Below are 26,081 nucleotides of genomic sequence, written 5' to 3' on the forward strand. Positions count from 1 at the left end.
TCAAGATTTCTTCTTGTCTTTTATTACTACTCATTAATGTTTTAGGTTGTTCATTTTATTACACAGACACATTAGACACAAGTACATTTGATTGTATTCTGTTATTTTTAAATGTTTTGTTAATTATTTATATTATTCTCCCATTTGTTTAGTGCTGTTGCTAAAAAAAGTGACACAAGAACTAACACACTGTTGTCTAACTTGTGAACACACTGAGGCAGTAAACTAACACTAAAAGGTCAACAATGAAAGAGGAAAATAAAAGAGTATGATTGAAGGAAAAACGAGAGTAAAAACAAAAGAAGAAATGGACAAGCGTACATTCACACAGCCCAGCACACTCAACTCAAACAGTAAGCCCCCCCTTCTCCCTTTATTGGTAAACTATTAGGCTCCACCCATTTCCCCTGTGTTAGTCCAGGCTCCCATTCCAGATTGGTTGATTCTCAATGCAAGACTAGGAGGAGCCTAAATATCATCAACATAACGTTCCAATTATTATCTAGGAACATCATCATCACCCCCATCATCACAATACTCTTCTCAACCGACCTATCCTCAGTATCTTCATCAACAACCATCCAACCAGACTACTATAAAAAGAGAGGAAGGGGAGGAACTCTGAAGAGAATCAGAAAGAAACGAGCAAACAGGATTGTAAAATTCAAAGTAATACTTTTTAATCGTTATATAAGCCATATTAATGATTGCACGGAACTACGGAAACCAAACACACACATTGCACGCACACACACACACACATTCACACACTCGAAAACATACACACAGCTCTCCAAGTGTATTCTGTATTTGGGTCATATAACAGTGTGTTCAGTCCATTGGTTAGGATCAGGGCAGTGTTAAGCTTCATATGGATGTACTTTTAGTCTATAACCTTTTACTATATGTAGATCACACTGACAATTTAACATTCAGTTTTCACTGAAAGTGTATTACAATCCTATAAAACAATCCTATAAAACTGCTATTAGCTTAGACTTTGAGTATATGACAAGTCTACAACATTCTAACTGTTCTGAGATTCATACAGAGAAGGGTTCCTATAGTATGACTTGATGAGTGTGGACAGTCACCCTCTAGGTTTAGGGTGTAGTGTTTAGGGTTAGGGAGTTGGCCGTGTAGGGGCTGGTTCATTGTTGATTTATAAGAAGGTCCAATGGGACAGGGGAAGGGTTCTATCCTTTCCTCATCTCGCCTCTTAAATTGTGCTTAGAAGGTATGAGAGCTTTCAAATGCACACACACTTGCACCGCACATAAACACAGTCACAAACGCGCACAAACACCCTGGAACACACAGTTACACAATAATGCCTTATTTCACACTCCCTACTCTATACGGATACCTCTATACTCTAGTCCAGTACTGTCCACTCCACATACCTCCTGACTTCAGAGAGACATGCTATTGGTTCTCTCAGCTGACAGTCAAACAGACAGACAAGGTATTGGTTCGCTCAGCTGTCAGTCAAAGTCATAGACTTGGTATTGGTGCTCTCAGCTGTCAGTCATGATCGGTGCATCACTATAGGGCTATGCAATGCCTACATCTAGCTATCACACAACATGTACAGTGTGCTTGTTCAACAAGGTATTTGCTATCTTATCTCTTTGATGAGGACTGCAGGCTGGAATAGGGGGAAGTTGCCCCATAGATGCTGATCTTGAGTCAGTTTAGCATTTTCTTCACTAATGGTTAAGGTTGGGATTGGTGGAGGGGAAGCGTATCCTAGATCTGTAGCTAGAGGGGAACTTCACTCCATAGCATGCAGCTACATGTATGTCGTCATAAAGCCTATTGGACAAACACAGTGACCCCTGCTGGCTGAGTCTGGGACTGCCAGCAGCATTGGAAGCACTTGTTACTGATTTACTCGTGTAGGAGTTAACTCACTATAACATTGTCACTCTTCTTCATCCATCCTCATCATCGTCATCTGCTAATCTTTGCCCAAAAGCGTAATAACAAACACACATGCGCACACACACACACACAACACACAGCCACACACACACACACACACACACACACACACACACACACACACATGGCACAAACACACACACACACACACACACACACACACACACACACACACACACACACACACACACACACACACACACACACACACACACCACCCACCACACCCAGAAAACCCAACAAACCATATTTTTGCATACAAAAGAAAAGGAAATATTCCGTCTATATTCACATTGGCTGAAATCAGATCAGGCATGCAGATGCTCCACACAGTCAAACAAGCACACCCCCCTTACTCGCCCACCCCAATCCCCTCATGGGAACAAAAATGTGTCACTTGAACAGGGCTAATGGAAGACATGATCTACCCGGCAACAGTAAGGAGGAAGTAGACTTTCATTGGCTGTTGCTATGGTTAAGGTTCACTTGACCAATGAGAAGCCTCACCCCTTCACTGAGGCAAGTTACAAAAAGCAACAATACAAAAAAATCATAACAAATTGATTAAAGGAGTTGACAGACACACATTTTCATTATAAGTATTTCTGCTAGTCTTTTCTTCTATTTCATAATATTTCAAACTTTAAAATTAAAGAGAAACATTGTTAAAACATTACTATTACATCATTGTCAGTATAATTATTAATAGCATTAATATCATAGTCATATTTCTCATTATCATAATTATTATTATTGGTTAACACTACGGTGAGGTCACTACAGACCCCTCCCACTCCATAGGTTAAAGGGCTCTATTGGCTGACAGACTTTCCGAATGAGGGAGGGAGAGAGGACTGGCCGATGCCCCTAAAATGCCCTTTCCTTGCTACCTTTTTTTCTATATTCCCTCGTTCCTAAATTCTCCCTTTCTTCCATTTCCTATTTTCATTTATCCATTCCCCCTATCCTTCGCTGTCTAGGTGAAGATCTCTCTCTCTCTCTTTCTCTCTAAAGAGATGAATAGATGAGGTTGAGATGAATTGTGGGAGGACAGTGTTTTAGAATGAGATGAATTGTGGGAGGACAGTGTTTTAGTAAGGGTCTTTCATTTTCCCTCTGTCCCTCTACTTTTACTACATCTACTTTTGCATATCTCTCCCTCTGTCTCTGTCTCTTTCTGTTAGCTGGTCTGGGGGAATGACAGGTTTAAGAGATGTGGGAGTGGGTTAGTGACAAATGCTATCATCCCACTCTCACCCACCACCCATACATCTAGCTCTCCATCCCTCTAGCTCTCCATCCATCCATCCAGCTCTCCATCCCTCTAGCTCTCCATCCATCCCACTTGCTTTCCTTCCATCTCTCTAGCTCTCCATCCATCCCTCTAGCTCTCCAGCCATCTCTCTCTCTCTCTCTCTCTCTCTCTCTCTCTCTTCAGCAGGACACCTCCATGGTATGGGAGGGGCTGGGGGGCATCTGCCCACCCTGAGAGCTCTGAGACAGGGTACGAGAACGCTCGCGCTCCCCCTCCATGGAGTAAGAGGAAGACAGCGAGGTGGTGCGCGAACGAGACAGACGGGTCATGACGGACGATGCCACTGTGGGAGAGGGAGGGGGTAAAAGAGAGAGAGAGAGGGTAAAAGAGAGAGAGGGTGAGATTTAGAGGAAAAAAGAGAGAGGGCGGAGATGGCGAAAAAGAGAGAGGGGACACAGAGAGGAGGGGAGAGAGGGGAAGGTTATTAGATTGATATAGAGAGACAGTAGCACTACAGGTCACAGTAGTTCCTCATTGCCACAGATTAGAAACGGAGGAGAACTTACTGTAGCCCATCCCCTGGATGAAGTACTTGAACGCCTCAGTCAGTTTGCTGGGCTGTAAGCAGACATCAGAAGATACATTATATTGTACTTAATGTATATGTAATGTATAGATAAATATTGTGTGGTGTATCTGAATCGTAACACAGTTAAGTGTGAAATGTGTTACCTGGGTGAGTTGGGGAAGACCACCAGCATCAGCCATCTGAGGAAGAAGAGGATGACAGAAAGGTTAGGATGTATTGCATTGACAGAGAGGTTTGATACCGATGCCAGAGCTACGTGGCAGCAACTAAAGCCCCGTTTATACCTGGTTCTAACTTGCATCTGTTGTCCTGATCTTGTCCTCATTCTGATTGTGCCCACATTTTCAGACAGGTGTATAAGATTAATGACACATTGTGATCCGATTGTGATCACATCTTCCTGACCACCTCCGGGGGAGTCAGGCATGCATTGTGTAGACGGATATGGACAGTGAAACTATTTAAATCATAATTATCCTGCCTCCCAAAATCATTGACAGGTGGCACCGTTGACTTATGGCATCAATATGTGTCTTAAAATCAATATTATTTTGAAAGAATAGCTGTCAAAAAAATACGCATATCGGGAGGGACCAGGAAATCTGGTGGCAATACAGACAGTGGCCGGATATGAGACACATTTTAATACCATACTTCTGAAAACATGGGCACAATCAGAGTGTGGACAAGATCAGAACAAACGATGCATGTTAGCAGCAGGTATAAACAAGGCTATTATGCCAGCACAAAACTCATGAGTAGAGCTTGAGTACCTTGAGGAATGAGGTTGTTGTTGGGTCCAGTTTGCTGTTGCACTCCACCTGGTGGACAAGAACAGAATAACACGTTTATTAAATCACACCACTACATTCACATTACCTGTGTTCGATGGTTAAATTGTAGGTCCATACTGAGGTCTAACGTATGTAGAAGACTTACAGCAGCCTCCTCATGAGTGGCCTGATCACCCAAACCACCAGCATCACGGGACACCTGAGAGAGAGAGAGAGAGAGAGAGAGAGAGAGAGAGAGAGAGAGAGAGAGAGAGAGAGAGAGCGAGCAAGACAGAGGGAGAGAGAGAGAGAAAAAGAGAGAGATCGAGTGAGAGACATATTCCATACTGTTGTCACAGCTGATTTAAGGGGTGAGAAACTTACTTGAAGTTGCTGTTACGGTCAATGATCAGATCCCTGCGGCTGTAAGAGAGGAAAGGAGGAAGGGGAGGTTAAACTAGTAGGTTTGTGTGTGTGTATTTGTGTGTGTGTATTCTTGTGGGGACCAGAAGTCCAGTAAATAAACAAACATTTGACCAACTGGGGACATTTTGTTGGTCCCCACACAGGCAAATGCTATTTCTAGGGGGTTTAGGGTTAAGGTTAGAATTAGTGTTAGGATTAGGATTAGGTTTAGAAGCTAGGGTTAGTTTTAGGGTTAAGGTTAAGGTTAGGTTTTTGGGTTAAGGTTAGGGAAAGAGCATGGGTTAGGGGTTAGGGGAAATAGGATTTTGAATGGGACTGTGTATGTGTGTACCTGTTGTAGCTTCTCCAGAACAGCTCAATGTTGATGAGGTTGGGGGCTTTAGAGATGCGATCTCTGTGTGACCTCACCAGGTCTGCATTCGCTGACATCTCCTCCTATAAACCAAGACAGAAATTACACAACAGTATTGTCCTTACTAAACTCATCAAAAAAAGAAAACATCCTCTCACTGTCAACTGCCTTTATTTTCAGCAAACTTAACATGTCTAAATATTTGGATGAACATAATAAGATTCAAAAACTGAGACATAAACTGAACAAGTTCCACAGACATGTGACTAACAGAAATGGAATAATGTGTCCCTGAACAATCGGGGGGTCAAAATCAAAAGTAACAGTCAGTATCTGGTGTAGCCACCAGCTGCATTAAGTACTGCAGTGCATTTCCTCCTCATGGACTGCACCAGATTTGCCAGTTCTTGCTGTGAGATGTTACCCCACTCTTCCACCAAGGCACCTGCAAGTTCCCGGACATTTCTGGGGGGAATGGCCCTAGCCCTCACCCTCCGATCCAACAGGTCCCAGATGTGCTCAATGGGATTGAGATCCGGGCTCTTCGCTGGCCATGGCAGAACACTGACATTCCTATCTTGCAGGAAATCATGCACAGAACAAGCAGTATGGCTGGTGGCATTGTCATGCTGCAGGGTCATGTCAGGATGAGCCTGCAGGGAGGGTACCACATGAGGGAGGAGGATGTCTTCCCTGTAACGCACAGCGTTGAGATTGCCTGAAATGACAACAAACTCAGTCCGTTGACGATAAATGCCAATCCGACCATCATACCTGTTGAAGAGCAGTGAATAGCACTTTATGCCAGTCCTGTCTGGTCCAGCGATGGTGGGTTTTTGCCCATAGGCGACGTTGTTGCCGGTGATGCCTGGTGAGGACCTGCCTTACAACAGGCCTACAAGCCCTCAGTCCAGCCTCTCTCAGCCTATTGCGGACAGTCTGAGCACTGATGGAGGGATTGTGCATTCCTGGTGTAACTCGGGCAGTTGTTGTTGGCATGCTGTACCTGTCCCGCAGGTGTGATGTTCGGATGTACCGATCCTGTGCAGGTGTTGTTACACGTGGTCTGCCACTGCGAGGACGATCAGCTGTCCTGTCTCCTTGTATGCTGTCTTAAGCGTTTCGGCAGTACGGACATTGCAATTTATTGCCCTGGCCACATCTGCCAGGGTCCTCATGCCTCCTTGCAGCATGCCTAACACGTTCACGCAGATGAGCAGGGACCCTGAGCATCTTTCTTTTGGTGTTTTTCAGAGTCAGTAGAAAGGCCTCTTTAGTGTCCTAAGTTTTCATAACTCTGACCTTAATTGCCTACCATTTGTAAGCTGTTAGTGTCTTAACGACCGTTCCACAGGTGCATGTTCATTAATTGTTTATGGCTCATTGAACAAGCATGGGAAACAGTGTTTAAACCCTTTACAATGAAGATCTGTGAAGTTATTTCGATTTTTACGAATTATCTTTGAAAGACAGGGTATTTTTTGCTGAGTTTAAGTCCTTACTATGTCAAATATTGTGTGTTTTATAGTATAAAGATAGATAGTTCAATAGTTAAAAAAAAACACATCAGGTTACAGTCTATAATAACACACAGTCTTTTTTACCACACACATACACACAGACACACATAAACACACACCTGGCTGAAGAGATGACTCAGGATCTGCTCTGTGAGGGAGGAGGTCAGGGTAGTGATCTAGAGACAGACAGACAGACAGACAGACACAGACAGACAGACAGACAGACAGACAGACAGACAGACAGACAGACAGACAGACAGACAGACAGACAGACAGACAGAGAGATATAAGAAAAAGTAATAACAGCTTAGTCAATATCATACAGCACAGTAAAACCACCATGAATACTGTTTTCCTCCCCTAAACGCTACTTGATGAACTTGAATAAGATTTTGGACTGATATTGGATCTAATAGTCAAATTGATGGAAATGCTGCTAGTATTCATGAACATATGAACATTCATGAACACACCCCCTGTTCCCCTTATCCTACAGTCGTGGAGAAACCAACGTTTAGTGTTCAGAGATAAAACACTTAAGATCTTCTGACTGGCGTGGAAGTGGATAGTCTTCAGAGGGGTAAGGATAATTAGGAGTCTGAAACTAGGGGATTTGGTGGTCAATAAAGTTACTTAGGATAATAGCGGACAATTTTGCCACTCTTATTTGCCATATCTTCAATTTAAGCCTACTAGAAAGTGTGTGCCCTCAGGCCTGGAGGGAAGCAAAAGTAATTCCTACCTATGGGAGGAGGGCAGTACTACATAGAGCCATGACTACATGAAACTCTATTCCACATCAAGTAACTGATGCAAGCAGTAAAATTATATTTAAAAAACAGATTAAAAAACACCTCATGGAACAGCAGGGACTGTGAAGCAACACAAACATAGGCACAGACACATGCACACACACATGATAACATACGCACTATACACACACACACATACATGGATTTTGTGTTGTAGATATGTGGTGAGTAGTGGCCTGAAGGCACACACTTAATGTGCTGTGAATGAAATGTAATGTTTTTAAAATGGTATATACTGCCTTTATTTTGCTGGACCCCGGGAATTGTAGTTGCAAATGGGATCCATAATAAATACAAATACAAAAGAACCTTCTGGGCTTCCGAGTAATGATAATATTTAATACAAAAGACTTTAAAATATATATTTTTAAACATATTAAACGGAGAGTAACCTTCTGGGCCGCCCAGTCCATCCACCCTCTGGTCTCAGGGTCCATGTTGATGAGAACCAGACCTTCAACTGAGTCTGGATGGGCAATCTGAGAGACAGAGACAGAGACAGAAGACAGAGACAGAGAGAGAGAGAGAGAGAGAGAGAGAGAGAGAGAGAGAGAGAGAGGAAGAGAGAGCGAGAGAGAAGAGAGAGAGAGAGAGAGAGAGAGAGAGAGAAGAGAGAGAGAGAGAGTAAATGAAAGCGAGAGTAAAACATTTGTCAGTATTAACAGTGGCTTCGGAAAGTATTCAGACCCTTTGACTTTTTCCACAGTTTCTTACACTACAGCCTTATTCTTAAATGGATTAAATCTTCTTTTTTTTTGCAATCTAATCATAATACCCCATAATGACAAAGCGAAAACACATTTTTAGATACACAGAAATACCTTATTTACAAAAGTATTCAGACCATTTGATATGAGACCCAAAATTGAGATCAGGTGCAGCATTGAAGGTCCCCAAGAACACAGTGGCATCCATCATTCTTAAATGGAAGAAGTTTGGAACTACCAAGGCCGTCGTTGTAAATAAGAATTTGTTCTTAACTGACTTGACTAGTTATTAAACTTTTTTTATTTTTATCTAATAATAAAAATGACTAGAGCTGGCCGCCCGACCAAACTGAGCAATCGGGGTAGAAGGGCCTAGGTTACGGAGCTGACCAAGAACCCGATGGTCACTCTGACAGAGCTCTAGAGTTCCTCTGTGGAGATGGGAGAACAACCATCTCTGCAGCACTCCACCAATCAGGCTTTCTGGTAGAGTGGCCAGACGGAAGCCACTCCTCAGTAAAAGGCACATGACAGCTCGCTTGGAGTTTGCCAAAAGGCACCTAAAGTGTGTGTGGGGGGGGGGGGGTTGACAAGCCTCATTATTGAAATAATTAATCGATATTAAATAAAGATGATTGTTTGATGAAATGACCAAGTCTTTCACAGTACTGAATTTCCACGACAATAGTTCATATATAGTATCTTAGACTGCTGAATTGTATGAACTGACAAAAAGAAGCAAGCACTGGGATACACTGAGGAGATAATTATATAGCAAGATTTTGCTAATGCTATTTGCTATTTTGCTAATGCAGGCTCAACCTAAACTATGTTCTCTCTGCTCAGACTGGGTTTACAAAGTTGTGTAAATCATATTTGATTCACACAAGCAGTGGGTGAGCTTTAGATCTCACACGTTTTATTCTGAATGTTGCTGTCATCCTCATCTGATAGAAGGCGGCCTGCTAAAGATAGCACAGCTTTAAACTGATATTTGAATGTGATTTTGTCAGGTTTGAAATACATTTTGTTGACAGCTCTGTCTCTCGAGACAGAACAGTGATTTAGTCATATACCATTTCATCCATGTTTAAAGATGCAGTCAAGTCTCTACTTCCTGATTGGGTCTAAACACACTTTAACACATTTATTTTGCAGACCCTCTGCTTAGAAATTGCAATTGCTCTTATGACCTGTCGGTGGAGAACATGTAGATAACTTAGCAACCAAACACATTCGTTTTTACATTTTTTAAATATTGTTTGATGCTAATTCTCACTACACACAGACATATGATCTACATGCCTAGAGTAATGCTTAGGGTAATGCCTAGGGTAATGCTTCATAATGCTTGTTAATGGTTTGTAACTTAAGCTTTATGCCTTGTATGTGAATCCATTCACTTTACAAAGTTATTAAAATAATACTTGATTTGATATTCACTTCTCATGACCATTCCTTGATCTTAGCCAGCTAAACCCATAAGAGCTGATTGCACCTGGTTCAACTTTAGGCTCTGGCCTATTGCGATTCATCTTATGGAGTCAGATAATTCATGTCATGGGCTAATTGCTTAGTCTTATTACGGATCACATTTGAGGGTTTACTAGAATGTTAAATGGAGTCAGATATACTTTCTAATAGACTTTGTCCATTAATTGCTTAGTCTTATTATGGGTCTAATATGGGGTATATATAATATGGTTATATGATAAACATTACCCCACTACACTAACCCATGTTAGTTCAATGCACAGACTAGTACCAAGATATATAACATAACAGAACTAACAGCATAGTATACTTAAGCAATATTGCTATTATTGTTATTGCTATTATAAACTGGTTAGCAACTTAATTAGAGCAGTAAAAAGTCATTTTTGGTAATACCTGTGGTATACGGTCTGATATACCACGTCTTTCAGCCAATCAGCATTCAGTGCTCGAACTACCGTGTTTATAATGTGATTTATGGCAGGGCAGCTGTATGAACTGATACAGGGGGAAGTAACATGATAAGAACACACTCACTGTGAACCTGGAGAGAATGTAAGAACCCGATCCCACTCCAATTCCGATGACAGTACGGAAACTAGAACAGGGAGTACAGACTTAGTGACAGAGTTTCTGATAGTGACCACATGGATAGACATGTCTGGACTGTAATATACATCTGTATTTCAGTACAGAGTATCGACTTAGTGACAGAGTTTCTGTTAGTGACCACATGTCTGTTGTGAATGCCAGTATACGTTTGAGAATACTAAGTAATACATTTTTTTGTGGTGGACAAGACAGTAAACAAGCAAGTATTATATAATGACGATGAAATAAGTTTGACTCACTTGAAATACGTCAGGACAGCAGGGATCATCTCTGCAATTTGCTCCATGGACGGATATTGGTATCTAAAACACATGAGCGAGAACATGTTTATATGAACAATTAAACACACACACACACGACACACACACACACACACACACACACACACACACACACACACACACACCACACACACTACACACACACACACACACACACACACACACACACACACACACACACACACACACACACACACACACACACAACACACACACACACACCCCATAGGATAGGCGGTGGCCCCTCCTCTTGGCCAGGGCATCGATGTGGACAAGGGTAAAGTTCTTCACTATCTCCTGCATCTCCTCAACTTAAACAGAGGAGAGAAGCAGCTTTTACCTGGGAGAGAGAGAAGAGAGAGAGAGAGGGAGAGAGAGAGAGAGAGAGAGAGAGAGAGAGAGGAGAGAGAGAGAGAGAGAGAGAGAGAGAGAGAGAGAGAGAGAGAAGAGAGAGAGATGTGAGAAAGAGAGAGATGTGGAGAAAGAGAGTGGGAACGAGAGAGAAAGAAAAAGTGAAAGTCAGAACTTGAAAAGCATAAATCATTCACCATAAAAAAGAAAAAGTTGAAGAAAGGGCAGTCGCAGAACTGAAGAGAAACTCAAAACTAAAAAAGGCATATTGCTGTAGGGGATGACTGAGGAAAGGGAAACAAAGCAGCGATTAAAGGTAAAGACAGAGTAATAAAAGGAGAGAGAGAGACAGAGACTCACTGTCCAGGCCCACGTCGTGGAAGGTGAGGATGGCGGGACGGCGTGTGTTGGAGGTTCCATGGAGAGTCACGTGGAGGAGACCATGTGGAGTCTCAATACTGTGTTCCTGAGAGGGAGGGAGAGAGTTACACACATATACTACCATAACACTAAGCTACGCACACACACACACACTCAAATATGCACAGTGAACATTCTTCCACATACAGAAATAAAACCATACACACACAAACATATGTTGAACAATCATACCTTCACTGACACAGACACGACACACGGTCATTTATTCAGAAACAGTGTTACCTGGCCCTGGTCCAACAGTATCCGAGCTGCAGCCTCAACATCCTACAAAGATGGAGAAAACCGTTCAGGTCTCTATTGGTTTTGGGTACAACAGTAGGCAGAACCAGACATATATCTGACACACAATATAATTTTGAAGTACATCTTGGAACCTCTTGAATATTTAAAGCTGTTCATTGGCAAATACTTTTCACAGTATAAACCCACTAACACGAGTCCTGTGCCCGTATTCACAAAGTAGGATAAGTTTCTATCTTTTACATCATAATGAATAAGATCAATGTATTATGATTATGGACACGGCGGACCTGATATCATAGATTAGCACTCCTACTCTGAGACACTCTTGGAATATGGTCCTGGTTCATGCATTTGAGTCTGTAATTCCACTAACAGTCCACAGTCAGCAGATGGCAGCACTGAGACAACACATCTCAACCCTCCTCTCCAGCTCTGTTCTGCACAACAACAGAAGAAGAGCTTCTCCTCTTACACACCCTCAGGGCTATGACATCAACCAAGCTCTCATGTCTGAGCCAGCCTAGCCCAGCAACTACACAAGTACACACACGAGAACACATGCAGTCACACACACACACACAAAGACACACCCCTTGACTTTGAACACATTTTGTTGCCGATTTAAAATGGATTAAATTACGTTTTTTTTGTCACACGCAATACCCCATAATGTCAAAGTGGAATTATGTTTTTAGACATTTTTAATGGCTAGCTGAAATGTCTTGAGTCAATAAGTATTCAACCCCTTTGTTATGGCAAGGCTAAATATGTTCAGGAGTAAAAATGTGCTTAACAAGTCACATAATAGGTTGCATGGACTAACAGTGTGCAATAAAGGTGTTTAACATGATTTTTGATCTCTGTACGCCACACATAATCTGTATGGTCCCTAGTCGAGCAGTGAATTTCAAACACAGATTCAACCACAAAGACCAGGGAGGTTTTCCAATGCCACGCAAAGAAGGACACCTATTGGTAGATGGCAAAAAAATGTATAAGCAGACATTGCATATCCCTTTGAGCATGGTGAAGTTATTAATAACACTATGGATGGTGTATCAATACCCCTGTCACTACAAAGACACAGGCGTCCTTCCTAACTCAGTTGCCGGAGATGAAGGAGATTTCGCCATGACTTTAAAACAGTTTAACGGCTGTGATAGGAGACAACTGAGGATGGATCAACGACATTGTAGTTACTACACAATACTAACCTAACTGACACAGTGAAAAGTAGGAAGCCTGTACAAAATAAAAAGATTCCAAAACATGCATCCTGTTTGAAATAAGGCACTTAAGTAAAACTGCAAAAAATGTGGCAAAGACATGTACTTTATGTCCTGAATACAAAGTGTTATGTTTGGGGCAAATCCAACACAACACATTACTGAGTACCACTCTTCATATTTTCAAGCATGGTGGTGGCTGCATCATGTTATGGGTATGCTTATCTTCGGCAAGAACCAGTTTTTTTATGATAAAAATAAATGGAACAGAGATAAGCATAGGAAAAATCCTAGAGGAAAACCTGGTTCAGTCTGCTTTCCAACACCTTTCAGCAGGAAAATAACCTAAAACACAAGGTCAAATATACACTGCAGTTTCTTACCAAGACGGCATTGAATGTTCCTGAGTGGCCTAGTACTGACTTAAATCAGCTTGAAAATCTATTGCAAGACTTGAAAATGGTTGTGTAGCAATGATCAAAAACCACCTTGACAGAGCTTGAAGAATTTTGAAATAATGTGCAAATATTGTACAATCCAGGTGTGCAAAGCATTTAGAAATGTACCCAGAAAGACTCACAGCTGTAATCACTGCCAAAAGGGATTCTAACATGTATTCACTCAGGGGGATGAATACTTATCTAAATCAAGATATATTAGTATTTTTTATTTTACAATCTTGTACTTTTTCTTCCACTTTGATATTACAGAGTATTCTGTATAGATCGTTGACAAAAGAAATTACAATTCAATCCATTTTAATCCCACCATGTAACACAACAAAATGTGTTAGAAATCAAGTGGTGTAAATACTTTCTGAAGACTGGATGTGGCAGCCTGCATGTGGCAGTGTGTATGTATGTGTGTGTATGTGCCTGTGTGTGTGTACAGTATGTGTGTGTACAGTATGTGTGTGTACCTTTGTAGGATCGGGCTGACCAGGAAGTAAAGGTTTTTCCTCTGTGATGGCGATCTCCTGCATCTCCGTCGTCATGGCGTCACTTGTTCAAGTCCTAGAGAAGATAAACACGTTTATGAATGAAAACACATTACAATTCAAGCGTCTTTCTCACACGCACACGCACACACACACACTCTGCCTTAATCCACTGGGATTTATGCAGTTCCACGGGACTTCATGGAAGTGATTTACTAATTAAAGTTAGCAATATAATTAACTAGGAAGAATAAGGGTTGATGGAGGGATAGCGAGAGAGAGAGAAACAGAACAAGCAGAGGGACGTACATTGGCCACATTAGGCAGAATGTAGTGCCAAGGTGACATTATTCAACTGTAATCCCAGTGTGTGTGTGGCCCCTAAGGTGCCTGTGACTCTGTGTGTCTCAAACACAGAGAACATCCCTCGACACTCTGCCCATCTCTCTCTCTCTCTTCACAGCGACTTGGAGGTTGAGTACTCCTGAATCGTCTTAATATAATCATCACTGTCACTGTTTGATAAATAGCACATCATCGACTTGTGAGCCTAATAATATAGCCTGTTTTTTTATTCTTTCCGTATCAAATCGACCGTGCCCAAAACAGTAGCCTGTCTGAAATGAGGAAGTGCACATTGAAGGCTGATGGATGATGAAATGGCGGTTGTAGCTTGGCTTGTGGCTAACCATTGGCACATCCCTTCCCTAGATGTGTGTTTTCTATTCCGTCAGGCTGTTGCAATTTAGGGACAGGATATCCTTCAGAGAAGAAGTAGGTTACTTTATAAATATGTTACCCGTTTCAGGAAATGAATCATTCTCATCAAAATGTGTTTTTTGGCAAAAATGCCTCCTGGAACATGTGAACTTTCATATGCCTTAATAACAAACTTGTATGCATCTGTAAATACAACAAAAAAAATGAAATTACAAGCCTAGTTGGTTCAGCCACGGAAAAAGACAAGAACCATCCTGCTAGCCATGGATGGACTGGACATGACTGAGAGATGAATTCGGATTGGTCTGCCATGTAGCATGCTTCTGTCTATAACATGAGCTTCTCAGTATGTGCAGATAATCCTTGCTATCCTTGGAGAAGAGGGGGATGAATGAGCCAATTGAAACTGGGGATTATTAGGTGACTGTGATGGTTTGAAGGCCAGATTGGGAATTTTAGCAAGGACACCGGGGTTAACACCCCTACTCTTATGATAAGTGCCATGGGATCTTTAATGACCTCAGAGAGTCAGGACACCCGTTTAACGTCCCATCCGAAAGGCAGCACCCTACACAGGGCAGTGTCCCCAATCACTGCCCTGGGGCATTGGGATATTTTTTTTTTTTCGACCAGAGGAAAGAGTGCCACCTACTGGCCCTCCAACACCACTTCCAGCAGCATCTGGTCTCCCATCCAGGGACTGACCAGGACCAACCCTGCTTAGCCTCAGAAGAAAGCCAGCAGTGGTATGCAGACTTATTTTCTTTACTGAACCACAAATAGTAGTATTTCCACTGAAATGTCAAACATGCTAATTGCTAACCCGTTAGCTAACATTTTTACGACACCAATAATCACAAAACATTGACAGCTTGATCACAAGATAACACTGTTGAAGGTAATATACTTCTTAAACGCTGTTGAATATGCCGATAATATGGGGTGCCACGATATGACCATCCATTTGTATTGCTAGTACTGTATGGGTTGGCATTATGGTTCATTGTTTAGCAGTTAATATACATGTCCAAACAAGACTCCACTTCACCAGATGAGTACATGGCCCATCAAGTTAGCCAGGTGTGTCATGGGGTGATTACGGCCATTTATTTTACTTCATGAACATGTGAACAGGTGTAGACAATTGAGACCCATCCACCTAGCTAGATGTGGCTGGGGGGTGGCTATATAGCCTCTCTTTCACATGACCCATCAATTTAGACACATGTGTCTGGGTAAGCATCATCTAATAATGATAAAATATTTATCTGGACACTTTCTGTTTTTGATATTGTTACTATGCAAGTAACCATTTCACACATTCAAAAATACACCTTCTGTATCCTGTGCATGTGACAAATAAACGTATTTATTTGATATAGTGTGTGTTTACCAGAGACGGTAATGAAGAACAACATGACCTGCACCAAAGTCAGATTAGGATACAGACCAAGGACTAGATCAAGTGTATTTTGACCTGGAGCGTTTCCTTATTGTAGGCTACTATCTTCAACACTTTTACTCTTGAAATCTTTGGTTGTTTACTACACTACCTGGCTCACTCTGCTAAGCACATGGCCTCACATGTGAATCCTTAAAGAGATGGGTGAGGATAAGGCTTAAGAGTGTGTGAACGATGCTGAATGGGTGTAGACAAAGAAGAGCTCTCCGGTATGTGTACCAAAACATTCAAGGCTAATTTTGTCAAAAGTGGGGTTACAAGTTTATCACCTTTCAAAGCAGAAATACCTTCCCATTGTTGCTCAACTGCAGTGTTTTTGAAGAATCTCAACTTTTATCCAATGTGAAAAACACAATTTCAAATGTTTCTACATAAGACAGAAAAGGGGTGCTGGGTCATATATATAGATTTGTATGACATTTTAAAGGACAGTAGGCTGGACTCCAACCCTTGCTGACAGCATAGATATGTGAGCTGGAGGCGGCGATGCTACCACTTCACAAGCGCCTTTATTCCACTCCATTATTCAGAACGTAGAAGATATTTTATCCCCTTCATAATATTAGTACTTTCAAATACAGAAATTAACATTTTAATAGCGAGCGACTAGATGTCAAATCTAATGCCACATGACAGGAAAGTAATTTTATGGAATGGTAACGGAATAATTATCAGAGAGACAATCACCCGGTACAGTTTGGTTGTACACAAGTAATTCATTACAATACAAGCCCTAATCTTGGATAACAATGTCAATCAGCTCTCTGCAAATCAACAAACAGTGACATCATCCCAATTCCCTATATAGTGCACTACTTCAGACCGGAGCTCTACACAGGCAGCAGCATTGCATCACACTGTTTCACAAAATGATCAGCCACAATGTGTCATGTGCCAGAGCTAGTTGGTTAGCTATCGACTGGAATGTGGCAATCATTCAGTCATGTGACTAGCGGTTAGGTTGATTATGTATTAGCCTCTCTCTCTCTCTCTCTCTCTCTCTCTCTCTCTCTCTCTCTCTCTCTCTCTCTCTCTCTCTCATCACAACCATTAAACTCTTTAACTGTTTTAAAGTTAACATTGGCCTCATAGTGAGTGCCCTTCTTTGCGAGGCATTGGAAAACCTTCCTGGTCTTTGTGGTTGAATCTCGATGCTCGACTGAGGGACCTTACAGATCATTTTATGAGTTGAGTACAGAGATGAGGTAGTCATAAAAAATCATGTAAACAGTATTATTGCACAGTGAGTCCATTCAATGTATTAGGTAACTTTGTTAAGCTCATTTTTACTCTTGAATTTATTTAGGGGTGCCATAAAGGGGTTGAATACTTATTGATTCAAGACATTTCAGCTTGTCATTTGTAAAATTATTGAAAAACATCGTTCCACTTTGAACATGGTCTAGGTCAGTGACAAAACAATCAAAAAAAAAAATTAATTCAAGGGGTATGAATACTTTCTTATTAAGGCACTGTATGTATATACAGCCAATTTGTCATTTGCTATCTCTCTCTGTTCCTTTCTCCTTTGCTCCCACCCTCCTTCTCTCTCTGTCCGCCCCTCTTTATCTCTTCTCTCTCTCTTCTCCTCTCTTGCCCTCTCTCTCAAGCACACTCTCTCCCTGTGTGTGAGTCAGTGTGTTTTAGAGCGTGTAAAAATGGTTAAACTGCACAGGAGGTACCGTCTGTCACTACATAGAGATGGAGGGAGAGAGAGATGGGGAGCTAAGAGACTGTTGGCTGCTGAACACCCATCCCTCTCTCTCTATGTATATCTCTGTCTCTAGCTCTCAACAGTTTGCTCTTTGTATTATGGATGTTATTCAACAGCTGCTTAGCTTCCGTTATCGGTCCTGAAGCGCTTGGTAGCCTGACACGCAAATCAGCTTTTACGCATCAGGAAATAGCTCTCGCTGGATAATTGTGTTTACACAGGCTTTGGATATAATCTGACCATTCGGTGGAGTAGTCAGTACAGCTGCCATATGTAACTCAATGTGTTCAGTTTAAAAATCATGAAGCTTATGAAGGCGGCATGGTTGCGTTCAGGAGGGCGCAACATTCTGAAAACGTGAGATAGAAATGTTGCGCACTGCACAGCAAATACTCCAGTGTTAAATCAACACTGAGAGTGTGAAATATAAAACTGGTCCAGTGTCTATACTGGTCCACACTTTTCAGTGTTAAATTAAGACATTGCTTTGTGTAAAGCCTTATTTGAATATTTCCCAGAGTGCCTTGCCTTTCGAGTGAATTGTAAAGTTATCACCCATGACTGTATTTGTTAGTGAAGAGACATTTCTTTGTTGCATTCATCCATTTTCAGTACTGTGACCTTCACTAAGTGAGATCCTTAGCAAATATTTGATCATTAAGGCTTGCCTGATCTCTACTTGTTCCTGGGCAGCTGCTATACAGTGTTACATTTCCTCTTGCCAACTTCCCAGTCAACAAAAAGACCCAGGCCGTCGCACGGTTCTGGCTGGGATCTTACCTCAGGACCCTGAGGCTGATCCCGGTCGACCTGCGAGCCCCAGTCTCTTTCCTGCTCCCCACACACTACGTCCAGCTCCAAAAGTTTTTAATACATTTTAAACTTGAAAWAGAGGCAGTCACYGTTTTAACTAAACATTGCTCTCTTCTCTCTCTTGTGCAGGAGRGGGAACCAGTGTGTCCAGTGCGCGGGCTTGCTACAGGCGAGCCCACAACGGTTTGGCGCAACATGGCCTATCCTGCTCTGCTGAACCGACACCGGGACCTGTCCTGGATGGTCGCCCATGAGATCCTCCCGGTCAGGGCCATTATGCACTCCCGAAGAATGGCGAGGACATCCGCGTGCCCCCGACCACGCTGCGGCCAAGATGAGTCGGTGGGGCACTTGCTCTGGGAGTGCAGAGCCACCAGGGACCTATGGAAGGGAGCAGGCCCCCTGATCTCCCTGTTTCTGCCAGCAGGGGAGGACCTAACGCCCCAGTTCGTGCTGTATGGGGTGGGCCGAAGGCCTTCACCAAGCTCTGGCCCTCCCTCACGTGTGAAGGATGCACTGTGGTCCTCCCGCAACCTGCTGGTAGCAAAACGAGTAGAGACCACCCCCCAGGCAGTGGCCATGGTAGCCCTGGGGTGGTACAGAAGAAAGGGGGCCTCGACTCCAGGCGAAGCGTCCCACACAACAGCCAATGCCCCGGCGGCCACGATCTGACAGCGCTGCGGCGCCTAGGGGAGGTATCTCCTCTGGGCCCCGACGGACTGGACGTCAATTGATTCGGAGGAGCAGGAGGGGGCGAGTTTGATAAGGACTCACCCTGTTCCTGTACAAAGGACCGAAGACAGCCTTTCAACAGCCTTTCAACAAAGTGATACATGTACTTATCTTTGTTAAATAATTTGTACACATTTTAAATGGCTTTTACAGAATTGGATGTTTTTTACAAGAAAACGTACTTTTATTCATGGTTGTTTCTATTGTTTATAACAACATGTACTTTTTAACTAATTTAAATGTAAATATTCAAATACTGTGTTTTATAATTTTATGCCGTTTTTATGTGTATAAAATGATGTGCGAAAATATGAGCTGTTTTAAAAGGAAATTCAACAAAACTTTTCCAAAAGAAAAAAAATGAAAAAAAATCATTAACATTAAAGGAATTAACACAATACAACACATATTTGATAAGGACTTATTTTGAGGGGCTAGTTTTACCCTAATAGAGTGGCCTGAAACGCATGATTTACAGGCAACATCAGACCTCCAAGTCACATTATCCTGACTTGCAAAGTGATGTGTAATTCAAGTTTCAAGGTCACATGCACAAGTACAGTGAAATGCCTTTCTTGAAGGCTCTAAACCCAACAATGCAGTAATCAATAACAGTGTATTACTAAAAATAACAAGGTAGAACAAAAACACAATAAAAACACATAAAATAAGAAGAACACAATGAACACGATGAAGTAAGCTATATACAGGGTCAAGGTCATTACCATATTTACAATGGGCAGGGATACTGGATCGATAGATATGTATAGGGGTAAGGTGACTAGACATCAGGATATATGATAAACAGAGTAGCAGAAGCGTATATGATGATTGTATGTGAGTTGGTGTGCATGTATGTAGTCAGTATAGAGGTCCTGGATGGCATGGAGCCCGGTCCTAGTGATGTACCGGGCTGTCCGCACCACCCTCTGTAGCGTCATGCGATTGTGGGCGGTGCAACTTCCATACCAAGCAGTGATGCAGCCAGTCAAAATGCTCTCAATGGTACAGCTCTATAACTTTGAGGATTTGCGGGCCCATGCCAAACCTTTTCAACCTCCTGAGGGTGAAGAGGCGTTGTCGCGCCTTCTTCACGACTGTAAGCATGTGTGTGAACCATTTTAAGTTCCTAGTGATTTAGACACAAAAGAACTTTCAACTTTCAACTTGCTCCACTGCAGTCCTGTTGATGTGGATGTGTTCGACCCCCGTTTTCTGTAGTCTACTATCAGCTCCTTGGTGGTACTGACGTTGAGGGAGAGGTTGTTGTTCCAGCCCCACACTACCAGGTCACTGACCTCCTCCCTGTAGGCTGGCTCATTGTCGCCGGTGATCAGGCCTACCACCGTTGTTTCGTTAGCAAATATGATGATGGTGTTGGAGTCATGCGTGGCCAGACAGTCATGGGTGAACAGTGAATACAGGAGGGGACTAAGCACACACTCCTGAGGGTCAGCATGGCGGAGTTGAAGTTGCCTACCCTCACCACCTGGGGTTGGCCTGTCAGGAAGTACAGGATCCAGTTGCAGAGGGAGGTGTTCAGTCCCAGGTTCCTAAGCTTGGTGACGAGTTTGGAGGGGACAATGGTGTTCTGGGGGACAAGAATGTGGACATGAATGTGGGGATTACAGACTGGGACAAGAAGAGGTTGAGAATTACCGTGAATATGCCTGCCAGCTGTTCTGCACATGCTACTGAGAACGCGCCCTGGAATATCATCGGTTGACCTGATTAAAGACTTCACTTACGTCGGCCTCAGAGTGAGATCATCCAATCTTCTGAGTCATTGGCGGCCCTCACATCTCACATCGCATTCCCCTGGCCTTTAGACAACAGACAGCATTCCCCTGGCCTTTAGTCAGTGGCGGCCCCGCACAATCTTGTTATTGTCAAAGTGTGCATATAATGCATTGAGTTTGTCTGGTAGAGAGGCATCATTGGGCAGATCACGGCTGGGTCTTCCTTCGTAATCCGTAATGACTGTAGCCCCTGCCACATGCGGCGGGCGTCAGAGCCTATGTAGTATGATTCCACCTAATTCCTATATTGACCTTTTGCTCTGCGGAGGTTATATTGTGTACTTGTTCCTGTTCTCAGCCGTAGCCTCAGGGTTGTCTGTGATAGCCCTGTGTGCGGCAGCCCTGTCCTTTAGTTTATCGCCAACCTCAGTGTTAATCCAGGGCTTTTGATTGGGGAAGCAGCGAACCTTCACTGTGGGGAGAATGTCGATAATGCATTTCCTAATGAAGCCGGTGATGGAGGTGGTTAGCACGTTGATGTAATCGTCGGAGTCCCGAAACATATTCCAATCAGTATCATCAGCATAATCCTGTAGCATAATCTATGATTCTGGTGACCATTTCACAACAGAGCGAGTGACGGGTAATTCCTGTTTGAGCTTCTGCTTGTAAACATGATCTGATTTGCCGAATGGCCGACAAGGGAGGGCCTTGCATGCTTGCGGGTAGAATAACAGTGTCCTAGGACTTTTGAGGGAGACGTGTTGATGTACATTTACATTTACATTTAAGTCATTTAGCAGACGCTCTTATCCAGAGCGACTTACAAATTGGTGCATTCACCTTATAAATTGGGTATCACGTTTCATAACGACGTGGCATTAAATTCACCGGCAACTAGAATAGCAGTAAGTAGTTTTTTTGTAAATTTTTTTGTATTTCATATAAAAATAAAAATAATTATATATTTTTTAATTACTTTGTACCCCTTTTTCTCCCCAATTTTGTGATATCCAATTGGTAGGTACAGTCTTGTCCCATCGCTGCAACTTCCGCACAGACTCGGGAGAGGCAGAGGTCGAGAGCCATGCGTCCACCGAAACACGACCCTGCCAAGCAGCACTGCTTCTTGACACAGTATTCGCTTAACCCGGAAGCCAGCCGCACCAATCCATCTTATTATCAAGTGACTGTACACTGGCAAGTTGGTTGTAAGAAATGATAGCGGATACCTTTTGTGAAAATAGACAAAATCATAAAATAGCAAAGTTGGCTCGGAACTTTCAATATGGCGGCCATCCAGTCCGGCGTCATCTTACATCTTGGAACCCAGCCAGCGTGGGGATATCCAACAGTTATCATTTTTATTCACCCACAACCTGCATTCAGAATGACTGCCGGGTTGGGGAGACTAAGATATAAGACTACCCAGCAGTGTTTCCCAAACTCTGTCCTGGGGACTCCCAAGGGGTGAACGTTTTGGCTTTTGACCTAGTACTACACAGCTGATTCAAATAATTAAAGCGTAATGATAAGTTAATTATTTAAAATCAGCTGTGTAGCGCCAGGGCAAAAAACAAAACGTGCACGCCTTGAGGTCTCCATGACTGAGTTTGGGAAACCATGCCCTAAAGTATCTCAACTGGAACAACCATTTCAGTAACGAGTGCAATAAGTATAGATATTGAAATATTGAAACAAACAATTCAAAAATCTAACTGTAATAGAGCATGCTGGGAAATATGAGAATGACGGGCGTGGTTTTGATTTAACCCTGGTTGTCTTAACACCAACACTGGGGTAATTTTACACAAATTAGTGTTAATTTAACACCTGAATCAACACTAGAAATGGTACACTATAAAATCAACGCAAGGTAACAATGGCCAATTCCATATGCTCACTCCATAGAAGCATATCTGTTCTACATAATATATTTCTATCTGATCTATCTGATATTTCTATTATTATGCTCTCCAGTGAATGCAACCCAGGTATGAGGAATACTGTAAGTGTAGCTTCAGTGAAGTAAACACTTGTTTACATTTAAGTCATTTAGCAGACGCTCTTATCCAGAGCGACTTACAAATTGGAAAGTTGATACATATTCATCCTGGTCCCCCCGTGGGGAATGAACCCACAACCCTGGCGTTGCAAGCGCCATGCTCTACCAACTGAGCCACACAGGACCGTGTTGATTGTTGATTCACCATCAAGGACTACAATATTACTCTGTGATAGAATAGTTCAGCTCTCTCAAGTGAGCTTCGACTGCCACGGCGTCAGGTCTTTGAACCGCTATCAGGCAGCCTTGGACCAATATGCGAAATGTCAACAACCTTTCGGACCATTTCTACCTCATTACTCTGCCACCTGGATAGACTTCTTCCACTACAGAGACTACCAAGTGTTACAAGGAGTAGTGACACAGATATGGGCCTCTGACCATCAGGCGTCTCAGAGTAGAAGAACTGATCTAGGATCAGGTCCTCCCTGTTCATAATAATTTGATTCATTATGATCTAAATCGCTGATCCTAGATCAGCTCAGCACTTCTTCTCTGAGACGCTTGATAAATATGAGCCCTGATCTCTCGATTGGTTCTGCCAACAGAAGAGGATCATGAATCTGAAGAGGATCATGAATCAGAACAGAAGAACACAGAAACACAGCTAAAGGATCAGTAAGTCATCTGAGGAAACACATCTTTCTGGATGCTTTTCACCACAGAGTCTCATCTCCCTCAAGTGGATGCTATTCTTTAGCTTTCCAGAAATCACATCTTTCTGTTGTGGAATGGATGGTATTACGTGGCTACAGTAGATATTGCTTTGATACAAGGTAATACAGGTCAGTGCCCTTGAGATCTGCTGTGTCCCATCCCGGTCTCTGTTGGTTCTCTGTTCACCCTTCATTGATCAATCATTGACTGACTGGCCAGAGAGCCAACTCCATACACCTGGCCTTTAGACAACAGACAGCATTCCCCTGGCCTTTAGACAACAGACAACATTCCCCTGGCCTTTAGACAACAGACAACATTCCCCTGGCCTTTAGACAACAGACAACATTCCTCGGCCCTTTAGAAACAGCACACATTCCCCCTGGCCTTTAGCAACAGACAGCATTTCCTGGCCTTTAGACAAACATACCCCTGGCCTGTAGTCAACAGACGAATATCCCTGGCCTTTAACAACAGACAGCATTCCCCTGGCCTTTAGACAACAGACGACATACCCCTGGCCTGTAGTACAGACGGCATTCCCCTGGCCTTTAGATAACAGACAGCATTCCCCTGGCCTTTAGACAACAGACGCATTCCCCTGCCTTTAGACAACAGACAGCATTCCCCTGGCCTTTAGACAACAGACAGCATTCCCTGGCCTTTAAGACAACATACCCCTGGCCTGTAGTCAACAGACGACATACCCCTGGCCTTTAATCAACGACAGCATTCCCCTGGCCTTTAGACAACAAGACGACATACCCCTGGCCTGTAGTCAACAGACGGCATTCCCTGGCCTTTAGATAACAGACAGCATTCCCCTGGCCTTTAGACAACAGACAGCATTCCCCTGGCCTTTAGATAACAGACAGCATTACCCGTGGCTTTAGTCAACAGACAGCATTCCCCTGGCTTTAGTCAACGACAGCATTCCCCTGGCCTTTAGACAACAGAACAGCATTCCCCTGGCCTTTAGACAACAGACAGCATTCCCCTGGCTTTAGACAACAGACAGCATTCCCCCCTGGCCTTTAGACAACAGACAACATTCCCCTGGCCTTTAGAAACAGACAGCATTCCCCTGGCCTGTAGTCAAAGACAGCATTCCCCTGGCCTTTAGACAACAGACAGCATTCCCCTGGCCTTTAGACAACAGACAGCATTCCCTGGCCTTTAGAACAACAGACAGCATTCCCCTGGCTTTAGACAACAGACAGCATTCCCCTGCCTTTAGACAACAGACAGCATTCCCCTGGCCTTTAGACAACATTTCCTGGCCTTATAGACAAACAGACAGCATTCCGCCTGGCCTGTAGTCAACAGACGGCATTCCCCTGGCCTTTAGACAACAGACAGCATTCCCTGGCCTTTAGACAACAGACAACATTCCCCTGGCCTTTAGACAACAGACAGCATTCCTGGCCTGTAAGTTCCAACAGACGGCATTCCCCTGGCCTTTAGATAACAGACAGCATTCCCCTGGCCTGTAGTCAACAGACGACATACCCCTGGCCTGTAGTCAACAGACGACATACCCCTGGCCTGTAGTCAACAGACGGCACACATCTGACCTATTATAGGCCATAGTGAACAGAGCCTGATGAAAACCTGTGGACTCTTACAGCCCTCAAGGACCAGAGTTATGGACACCCGTTCTATTAGAATTACCCTGACACAGTTATCTGCCTATCGAAATCAACAATTATTCTTTTAATATTTGATGTATTTTTTTTATGAAAAAGCACTGTTACAGTAAGTGAATCCCTGTGGGAGAATATCAGAGTTGTGGAGTTGTTACTTTTCCATTATTTTAACTTATTTCTGGGTGGCTCCAGGATATTCGGTCTCAACCTTGATCTATAGCTCGCGTCCTGCGTTCACTGAGGCGTGTCCCTGTACTGCTATGTTTCTGCTGGGTGCTGATAACACGACTGTACAGATACAGCTCACACACCCAAGTGTGTGCGTTTGTGTGTGGAAGTGTCTGAGTGGCTTACTCACCCTGCATTGTTCAACCCCTCTGAGAGGCCAGTCAGTCTCTAAAACACCTGCAGTCAAACATGAGCTGAATAACTATCAGAGCACCTGGATCTCACTCTCTCTATTCTCAATAATATGTCTATTTTTTCTCTAGCTCTCTCTCTCTCTTGCCCTCTGCATTCGTCTTTCTCTTCCCTCTCTCTAATACCTTTGTCGATCTGTCTGCTTTCACT

At 43.0% G+C, this 26,081-nt stretch overlaps 1 protein-coding gene across 1 annotated transcript; it reads right to left on the bottom strand.

Annotated features, from left to right (window-relative positions):
* Positions 1-26,081, bottom strand: LOC111960033 (protein NDRG2-like). The gene is given in 19 exon segments (XM_070437830.1): positions 1-3,542; positions 3,766-3,817; positions 3,932-3,967; positions 4,562-4,609; positions 4,728-4,757; positions 4,760-4,781; positions 4,946-4,984; positions 5,319-5,422; positions 6,979-7,035; positions 8,064-8,150; positions 10,410-10,470; positions 10,724-10,786; positions 10,988-11,026; positions 11,028-11,076; positions 11,079-11,105; positions 11,477-11,582; positions 11,780-11,821; positions 13,946-14,039; positions 25,870-26,081. Coding segments are annotated over 18 exon segments (1,101 nt in total). The 5' UTR covers positions 14,021-14,039; positions 25,870-26,081; the 3' UTR covers positions 1-3,378.

Source organism: Salvelinus sp. IW2-2015, linkage group LG37 (assembly GCF_002910315.2).
Source record: "Salvelinus sp. IW2-2015 linkage group LG37, ASM291031v2, whole genome shotgun sequence".
Classification (NCBI taxonomy): Eukaryota; Metazoa; Chordata; class Actinopteri; order Salmoniformes; family Salmonidae; genus Salvelinus; species Salvelinus sp. IW2-2015.